This window comes from Protopterus annectens, chromosome 16.part0 (assembly GCF_019279795.1).
Source record: "Protopterus annectens isolate FY-2018-M chromosome 16.part0, PAN1.0, whole genome shotgun sequence".
NCBI lineage: Eukaryota > Metazoa > Chordata > Ceratodontiformes > Protopteridae > Protopterus > Protopterus annectens.
The window spans coordinates 115,160,014-115,170,861 of record NC_056750.1 but is presented as its reverse complement, the minus strand read 5'-3'; the positions used below and the strand labels follow the sequence as shown (position 1 = coordinate 115,170,861).

Here is a 10,848-nt window from a genome sequence, read left to right as displayed (position 1 = left end):
ACATGGGTAGCGCAGTGGAGCAGCAGATAGCATTGTCATCTCACATCAAGAGGTTCCCTGGTTCAATTCTCAGCTGGGGTACCTTCTGTGTAGAGTCTGCATGTCCTCCATGTGTTTGCATGGGTTTCCTCTGTGCACCTCAGTTTCCTTCCAGATTGCAAAGGAATGCAGTAGGTGGATCGGACACTCTAAACTGGACATAGGTTTGAGTGTGCATGTGATTGTAAGGTGTGAAGGAACTACAGCAGCAGAGCTCACCACCCAGTGGTGTTATCCTTAGCTCTAGAGGATTGCCGCTGTGAAAGTAACACCCTGACCTCATGTGCAAAAATGGGAAAAGGGGGTTGTGGATGGATAGATTAGGATATGGTACAATGGTGGAGGTCTTGGGTTTGAGTCCCCAGTGAGTGATTCTAACAGTGCCTAAAGTTGAAAGGATAAGGCTGTTAAGGAAAAACTCAACACCCAACTGTCCAAAGGCTCTTTTTGGTCCAGCAGCAGTGACAATAATACAGTATGCTAGAAGTCTTTGGTTCAAGTCCCAAATGAGACATAATAGAAGACTTTCACTTCTATGATTTGAACAGATCCTAAGCAAAAGACTTTGCGTGTGTGTGTGTGTGTGTGTGTGTGTGTGTGTGTGTGTGTGTGTGTGTGTGTGTGTGTTTGTAATTTGACTTTAATCACCATTCTATGGGTTTCCCAGTCAAATGAATAAGGCTGTTAATGGAAAATTTAACATCTATGCAGAGGTTCTTTTTCATCCCATGGCAATGATGCCAGCATATTATTAATTTATTTATTAACATTTGATTGCTGGGAAAGTCTGACTGGGTAGGAGCCCAGAGAGAAAAGCCCCAAAGTATTTCAAAAGATTTTAAGAAAAATACTTTTGTCAGTCTTTAAAAATAATTTAAAAAACAAACACAGTTTAAACAATTATATAAAATTAGACATGATATGAAAACTTTGGTTAAGAATAGATACAAGTTATATGACAATGATTTAATAGAAAAATGTTAGCCAGCTTATGAAGAAGTTAAAGTTAAGTTAGTAAAATTCAAACAGGAATTGCAATACAAAGTGGGAGAAATGCAGGCTTATGGTATATTTAGATAAAAAGGCAGGGGAGAGAAACTGATAAGTGTAAGGAAGTGAGTGTAGAAGGAAGAATAAAAAGATGTAAGTATGAAGAGGTATTTGTTCACATTTAGGGATATAGTTTATCCTGGTGTTGAGCAGGAACAGAGACAGCTTTTGGCTAGGAAGAATACTTTTGAAGGGAGGGTATTTACCTGATTGATAGAGATAAGGAGTTCCAGACCTTAGCAACATGGTACGAGTTCAGACATTGTCCAGCAGGTTTGATAGTTTTGTGGGGAAACAGGAGATTTTAGTTACTGGATCATAACAACAGGCTAGGAACATAGTTTTGTAGAATGTTATTCGGTGTTGAACAAGCAGGTGGATTCTGGATCATTTTATAGGTGGTAAGAAGCTGTGTATATGTCAAATGATGGGGTAGGTCTAACCAAATTCGTTTTTTTTTAGTGCTATACAGTGGTGTGTTCTAAAGTGGTATTTGCTGCAAATTTAGCAACTTTGTTACAGTATTGTTCAAGTTTTGATTTTTGTGGTGCCTGAAGGTCAGTAAGAATGGGAGCACCACAAAAATGTGGGGAGGAGATAAGCAGTAGTAAATTCAGCTTTAGTTGTGTAGGTGGGAAAGTTTTTGACTCAATAAAGCATCCCTACTTTTTGATGATTTTTTCTTATGGAATTTTGTATATGCAGGTTGAATTTAAGACTATCATCCGCTATCATCCCCAATAGTTTGCTATGACAAGTTACTTCAGTGGTTGTATTATCAAGAGAAAGGACTCTAAATTTGTTTTTTCATGAGAGAGAGAGATGTTTTTTTTAAGGGGTGAGCATACATTCTGAGTTACAAAACCATGTTTTAGTTGCCGTTAAAGTTTCCTGAGTAATTTTTTGTAGGTGTACCATGTTGTCAGATATGCAAATGAGTGTGGGGTCATCTGTGTATTATATTAGGGAGGCCTGTTGTGTGGATGAGTGGAGGTTGTTGGTGAGAATGTTAAAGAGGAAGGAACGAAGGATAGAGCCTTGCAGTACACCTGTGGTGACTGGAATGCATGGTGAGAAGGTGCAGTGCCATTCTGGTAAATCCCTTTGTGGAATGAAAATGCTTAATACGGATTAAATAAACATGATTTTTTTTTTTTAAGAGATTATTTTCAGAGTCCGTTTCCTGTGGATCAGTTTTAGATTGCTCACGTGAATTTTGCATCTTCTTTTGTTCCTCATTGCAGATGATATTGTAGCCAAGAGGTGTAGCCAAGTTTCAGTTACAGCAAGGATATTCGGCTTTTGTTGAGCAATCCAGGCATGTAGTTGAGCAATTTTATTTCTTATGCTTCTAACATTTATGGCAGCAATATAAAACCATCACTTAGTAACATTCATAGGATTAACCAGTATATCAAAAAAGCATTTTATATCTGTCTAGATAGATAGATAGGGGTCCGCTTTTTAATTTTGGAAGTCCACCATCCCAACGTTCACTATATCGAACTCAGAACCTCGAGATTGTGGAATCTTGAAATAAAAAAAAAAAGAATCAAAAAACATGTTTATTCAGGGGGGCAAGCGCCCCTGCACCCCCCTACACACTCTGCAACTTAAACATACTAGCTCTGAGATCACACTACAGTGAAGGTAGCAGTAATGTTCACATTCTGCACTGTACAGCGATCTCCACTGCCATTCTCTTTACTGTAGAGCGATCTTGGAGTTAATATATTTAAGTTGCAGGGGGTGTGGGGTGCATGGGGGCTTGCCCTCCTGCAAAAACATGTTTTTTGATGTCTTTTTTTTTTTTTTGTTAATTTCGAGAGTCCACTTTCTCTGGGTTCTGAGTTCGATATATTGAACTTCGGGATTGTGGACTTTTGAAATTAAAAAGTGGACCCATAGATACATAGATATACATTTATACCTATCTATATATATAGATAGATAGATATGCACACATATCAAACACCAGAAACTGACATTACATACTTGTTAAAGGGCACAGGCTCAACATACATATAACTTATCCAATATGAATTAAGTCAATACAAATACAATGCACTGCCAAGGTCTATTCATTGTTCTACACAGTGTGAGAACAAATAGAAATGTAATAATGTATGAGACATACTTGCACTGTGAAAGAAGATGGTGACTGAGTGAAAGAGCAGAGAACAGTGAGGGGATGCTTTGCAAGATTCTACAAGAGTGACCCTCCCTCGCAACGTCAGGTCAGATTATAACAGAGAACAATTGGTTTAGGTTTTCTTTCATTCCTGAATGCTTGCTATGCTGGAGGTCTTAGGTTCAAGTCCAAAATCAGATAATAATCTTTCACTTCTATGATTCTATGTATAGTGGGATTTAATGCAAAAAACAACCATAATTGAAAATAGTTTTTACTTTTTCAAAAAGCTCTCATGATTTCTACATTACATTTTCTAGGTGCATTTTAATCCTGTTTTACCTTCTATGATTACAGTATTACATTATTTTTAAATATCAGTCTTAACCTTTCAGCTCTATAAGCTACAGATCAGATACATCGTAGTTCCAGGCTCATATTTTACCTTTCTTTGTCTTCTGATAACTGATCTCCAGTGAAGGAATATTACTCACTATAATTCTAAATGTCAGAGCTGGGGAGGTTTAGGTCTGAGATTTCACCTGCAAATAAAAGTAGAAATTAAAGATCCTTCTAAATGGGAATCGGTATACATTTTCATTTACTGACAAGGTATATTCCTCGTGTGAAATCACAGACAGGACTATCCACCAAATACTACATAGTTCCTCCATTTCAGAAGAAGTGTAGTATTCAGCGAATATTTCTGCATTTATATCATTTCCCTTTTTAATGCGTTTGTTTTGAAAAGACGACAGTGTGTATTTCTTTGCAGTGTTTCAGAAAATGAGAAGTAGATGTAAATCGTATTCTGGAAATCTCACTAGTTTTTCCTTATATTCAGCATCTCTGTAAATATATACTGCATATTTACACCTGACAACGAGAGCTGAAATGATATATCATTGAAATGCATAACTTTATAAAATGTCCAGCCTATAAAAGAAGACAGCATTTTGCAGAAGCAGGCAATCCAGCAAACATTAGCAATGTTGGTTTGATAGATGTTATAATATATTCGTATATGTTATTGTTATTGTCGTTATTAATACATTAACATATTATCAGAGTTTGATGCATATTCACACATGAGCAAATACACACGCACACACATGTATAAATAATGAGGGGGGGGAGGTAGGACTGGTGTTAACCACCTTAACACTTTTATAAATATGATGCTGACAGAAGTAGCAGAAATTATGAATTGGTAAAATCTTTAACCACATGTTTAAAGTGTGAGGCTTACAGTACAAGAGTGAGAAACAGAAATGATGAATTAGTGACATATAAGAGCTGATGGTGGACAAACATCAGGCAGACAGATTTAAATATTCAGTTGCAGAAAAAGTTTTTAACTGTAGGAGACAACACTTGTATGACATTTAACTTTGAGGTTGCTGACTGCAAGGAGTAGCTGAAAGAATGCTTAAAAAGACAAAAGATAGTTGAAGAAATTATTATTTAATTTAACATCTATAGCTCTCAACTGTCCCTGATTTTGACTCAGATTTTAGATCTGTCCCTCTTAATCCCTCCTAAAACTAGTGACTTTTGGAGGAAAGGTGGTGAATTACACTTAATGAATAATGACAATAATTAGGAGTTATAGACTTCTTTTACTTCAGAAAATGTGTATTAATTCCTTCTAATTCATATGCTTTGATTCTGTCAATGTTTCAAGTTAATAGCACTAATATTTTAAAAGTGTCCCTGATTGTCCCTGATTTTTTTCTTGACTTGTCCCTGATTTTGTTGAAATTTGCCCCGGATTGGTTGAGAGCATCTATTTAAACATGACATTTATGCAACTTTTATTATAGGAGGGTAACTTATTTCATATAAATACTGTAGTGTTTGCATGTTAACATATTTATCACTGTTTTCTTTTCTGTTAGATGCTGAGCAGAATTGTCTCCAGATGCCTTGAAAGATGCCACAGCTATTTTTTCAAATCAATTGCTTTCCCCGTTTTTGACTTAAGAAGGTTTGGAATGTCATACAAGCAAACAATGGAAACAATGCTTGAACAAATAGCACTTTTTGGGGAAGAAACTCCAGCAACCTGGATAAGAACTGCTGAAATAGTTCTACCACCAGAATACACGAATAGCCGGATGGTAAGGACATTTGGCAAGATCACATTTCCAAACTCTACTTGTGTTTATCGTGCAGTGAGTTCTGTTGAAAAGGCATACTACTTTTTTTCCAGCCTGAATAAAAACGTACAGCTTTTTGTAGATATTATGCTACAGATGTGATGGCAATTGTAGCAATATGAAATCTAGGTAAGAAGCATAACATTTTGGGGCAAGTATTAGAAAATCTATGAAGGAATATTTAGAAATGAAATACATGTAGAAGCACTGATTATAATTCTTTCTAAACTGTGTTTAATTTTTACTTGCACAGCTGGAGCCAATTTCCATTATAGAATGATGCTGTGATTCACATATTGTACCTTATATATTGCTCCACTTTTTCTACCGCCAACATTACTTATCCCCTCATTTTTTTTTTACTTTCAAGCACCCTGTCCTTATGCTGTGTACTTCTGCTCCTTCAGAGGTCTTCTACCTACACCTTATGAAATTAGCTTCTTTTAGAATTTTATTGACCTCTCCTTTAAGATTCTTTTCTATTTGTGTTTCAATTTGTTCTAGTTCAGATAATGTAACCTTGAGTGTCTGACTTCCCTCCTCTGTGAATGGAAATGTTCAGTTGAATATTCACTACATTTCTGTTACTGATGGGGTGCTGCAGATAGATTGGTTAATTCATTCATTGACTGATTTATTTGTTTTTGTGTACTGGGCTTGTCTGACTAGGTTTATTCAAAAAAAACATTTCAGTAGAGGCCCAGGGAGGAAAGTTCCAACATATTACAAACATTTTTAAACAGATGTTTAATAATGCACATTAACAGATATTAAGTAATATACATTAATAATTACATATACATTTGCTAATTAGATTGCATTCATATGAAATAAAGGCAACTATTACAGTATGGAAGATGCTCTCACAAAATGGCCTGATCACTCATGATACTGTAAGAATAACATTGCTTCTGGAATGCATTTAAAGGATAAACAAATTATGTGAATAGCTAGAATGGGAATTACATAGCTGGCAGGAGTATATAAAGTTTTTTTTTATCAAAACAATGACATGTTCTGCTAGATTTATTATTGATAGTATAACTTATAAAGCCTTAGCTAATATTTAACCATATTCATTTCTTCATTTCTCCAAGGAAACCATCTCAAACCCTTCAGTTGTTTAAGTACATTCAGACATGAGGAGTGTTGTGTGAAGTGCTACTCAACACAACCGGGTGTTTTTGTAAACATTATAGGAGTTTCACAGAATGAGGTTAATATGGCCACTTTAGATGCATATCTAGCCACAGTCGGTGAAGCTGGAAAAGTTTGAAAAAGAACCGGATCATGTTAAGTGGAATTTTGCACCACACTTCTCATTTCTGAATGCCCATTAAGTTTTTAGTTAAGGACCATAATTAACACCAAGGCTTCCCATACCTCTACTCACTGTTGAAAACTCATCTTTTATTTTTAAACATCTTTATTAAATTCTCATTTAAGACATAAGCACACATACATACATTAAAAAAGAAAACCAACCATATTACCACTTTCATTTTCAAGCGTTATACATTACACACACGTTTTCTTTATTTTTAAAAATTATCATTCACTTGTATATTATATAAATTGTTCAATTCTCAGCTTCCTTTAAACCTCACTCTCCTTCCTGAATATTATTCTGTATGTATTCTTCCCACAAATGCCATTTATTTCTATATAGATTTTTCCTTCCCTTTTCTAAAGATCTACTTCCAGTTTGTTTTTCTCCTTTACAATTTCTGTTATTTCAATTACAGTTGGTTTAGATTTTGATTTCCATTTTCTGTTTTGTTTTTTTGGCAGAGATCAGCATTATACTTAGTAAGGCCTTACTATACCTAGGCTATGTAATTCAGATCATGTATCCCATCTAAAAGCATAATTTCCTTAGCTATAGTCATTTGCTTTGTGGACATTATAGAATACTATATAAGGGACTTTTTTAAATCTGTCAAGTACTTACACTCTTAAAAAACATGCTCCTAGTTATCTCTCTCTCTCTCTCTGTCTCCAATCACGCCTCTATCATTGGTTTGCTACCCCAGAAAAAAAAATTCTCTGAAGTCTGCTTTTGGTATAAAAATGCTTATGCAAACACTTCCAAGCAAAATTCCTAAATCTTTTGACTGTTAGATACTTGGGAGTCATACATATAGCCTCCCAGTCTTCCTTTGTAAATTGCTATTCTAGTCTCTCTTCTCAATCTTGTCTAACCTCATCTGATTTATTCTTATAGTTGTCCTGCCTATTATATACACCGTACTAATTATCCTGATTTATTCTTATAGTTGTCCTGCCTATTATATACACCGTACTAATTATCCTGATTTATTCTTATAGTTGTCCTGCCTATTATATACACCGTACTAATTATCCTGATTTATTCTTATAGTTGTCCTGCCTATTATATACACCGTACTAATTATCCTGATTTATTCTTATAGTTGTCCTGCCTATTATATACACCGTACTAATTATCCTGATTTATTCTTATAGTTGTCCTGCCTATTATATACACCGTACTAATTATCCTGATTTATTCTTATAGTTGTCCTGCCTATTATATACACCGTACTAATTATCCTGATTTATTCTTATAATTGTCCTGCCTATTATATACACCGTACTAATTATCCTCTGATTTATTCTTATAGTTGTCCTGCCTATTATATACACCGTACTAATTATCCTCTGATTTATTCTTATAGTTGTCCTGCCTATTATATACACCGTACTAATTATCCTGATTTATTCTTATACTTGTCCTGCCTATTATATACACCGTACTAATTATCCTGATTTATTCTTATAGTTGTCCTGCCTATTATATACACCGTACTAATTATCCTGATTTATTCTTATAGTTGTCCTGCCTATTATATACACCGTACTAATTATCCTGATTTATTCTTAGAGTTGTCCTGCCTATTATATACACCGTACTAATTATCCTGATTTATTCTTAGAGTTGTCCTGCCTATTATATACACCGTACTAATTATCCTGATTTATTCTTAGAGTTGTCCTGCCTATTATATACACCGTACTAATTATCCTGATTTATTCTTATAGTTGTCCTGCCTATTATATACACCGTACTAATTATCCTGATTTATTCTTATAGTTGTCCTGCCTATTATATACACCGTACTAATTATCCTGATTTATTCTTATAGTTGTCCTGCCTATTATATACACCGTACTAATTATCCTGTGATTTATTCTTATAGTTGTCCTGCCTATTATATACACCGTACTAATTATCCTGATTTCTTCTTATAGTTGTCCTGTCTATTATATACACCATACTAATTATCCTGATTTATTCTTATAGTTGTCCTGCCTATTATATACACCGTACTAATTATCCAGATTTATTCTTATAGTTGTCCTGCCTATTATATACACCGTACTAATTATCCTGATTTATTCTTATAGTTGTCCTGCCTATTATATACACCGTACTAATTATCCTGATTTATTCTTATAGTTGTCCTGCCTATTATATACACCGTACTAATTATCCTGATTTATTCTTATAGTTGTCCTGCCTATTATATACACCGTACTAATTATCCTGATTTATTCTTATAGTTGTCCTGCCTATTATATACACCGTACTAATTATCCTGATTTATTCTTATAGTTGTCATGCCTATTATATACACCGTACTAATTATCCTGATTTATTCTTATAGTTGTCCTGCCTATTATATACACCGTACTAATTATCCTGATTTATTCTTATAGTTGTCCTGCCTATTATATACACCGTACTAATTATCCTGATTTATTCTTATAGTTGTCCTGCCTATTATATACACCGTACTAATTATCCTGATTTATTCTTATAGTTGTCCTGCCTATTATATACACCGTACTAATTATCCTCTGATTTATTCTTATAGTTGTCCTGCCTATTATATACACTGTACTAATTATCCTGATTTATTCTTATAGTTGTCCTCCCTATTATATACACCGTACTAATTATCCTGATTTATTCTTATAGTTGTCCTGCCTATTATATACACCGTACTAATTATCCTGATTTATTCTTATAGTTGTCCTGCCTATTATATACACCGTACTAATTATCCTGATTTATTCTTATAGTTGTCCTGCCTATTATATACACCGTACTAATTATCCTGATTTATTCTTATAGTTGTCCTGCCTATTATATACACCGTACTAATTATCCTGATTTATTCTTATAGTTGTCCTGCCTATTATATACACCGTACTAATTATCCTGATTTATTCTTATAGTTGTCCTGCCTATTATATACACCGTACTAATTATCCTGATTTATTCTTATAGTTGTCCTGCCTATTATATACACCGTACTAATTATCCTGATTTATTCTTATAGTTGTCCTGCCTATTATATACACCGTACTAATTATGCTGATTTATTCTTATAGTTGTCCTGCCTGTTATATACACCGTACTAATTATCCTCTGATTTATTCTTATAGTTGTCCTGCCTATTATATACACCGTACTAATTATCCTGATTTATTCTTATAGTTGTCCTCCCTATTGTATACACCGTACTAATTATCCTGATTTATTCTTATAGTTGTCCTGCCTATTATATACACCGTACTAATTATCCTGATTTATTCTTATAGTTGTCCTGCCTATTATATACACCGTACTAATTATCCTGATTTATTCTTATAGTTGTCCTGCCTATTATATACACCGTACTAATTATCCTGATTTATTCTTATAGTTGTCCTGCCTATTATATACACCATACTAATTATGCTGATTTATTCTTATAGTTGTCCTGCCTGTTATATACACCGTACTAATTATCCTCTGATTTAGTCTTATAGTTGTCCTGCCTATTATATACACCGTACTAATTATCCTGATTTATTCTTATAGTTGTCCTGCCTATTATATACATTACTAATTATCCTGATTTATTCTTATAGTTGTCCTGCCTGTTATATACACCGTACTAATTATCCTGATTTATTCTTATAGTTGTCCTGCCTATTATATACACCGTACTAATTATCCTGATTTATTCTTATAGTTGCCCTGCCTATTATATACACCGTACTAATTATCCTGATTTATTCTTATAGTTGTCCTGCCTATTATATACACCGTACTAATTATCCTGATTTATTCTTATAGTTGTCCTGCCTATTATATACACCGTACTAATTTTCCTGATTTATTCTTATAGTTGTCCTGCCTATTATATACACCGTACTAATTATCCTGATTTATTCTTATAGTTGTCCTGCCTATTATATACACCGTACTAATTATCCTGATTTATTCTTATAGTTGTCCTGCCTATTATATACACCATACTAATTATCCTCTGATTTATTCTTATAGTTGTCCTGCCTATTATATACACCGTACTAATTATCCTGATTTATTCTTATAGTTGTCCTGCCTATTATATACACCGTACTAATTATCCTGATTTTTTCTTATAGTTGTCCTGC

At 34.0% G+C, this 10,848-nt stretch overlaps 1 protein-coding gene across 2 annotated transcripts in view; it reads left to right on the top strand.

Annotated features, from left to right (window-relative positions):
* LOC122791057 (trichohyalin-like) overlaps nt 1–10,848 on the top strand; it is a 410,728-nt gene that overhangs the window by 252,852 nt on the left and 147,028 nt on the right. For both annotated transcript variants that reach the window (XM_044058832.1, XM_044058831.1), the window contains one exon: nt 5,119–5,340. In XM_044058832.1, the coding sequence (XP_043914767.1) occupies nt 5,119–5,340 (222 nt within the window). The remainder of the gene's footprint in view (nt 1–5,118; nt 5,341–10,848) is intronic.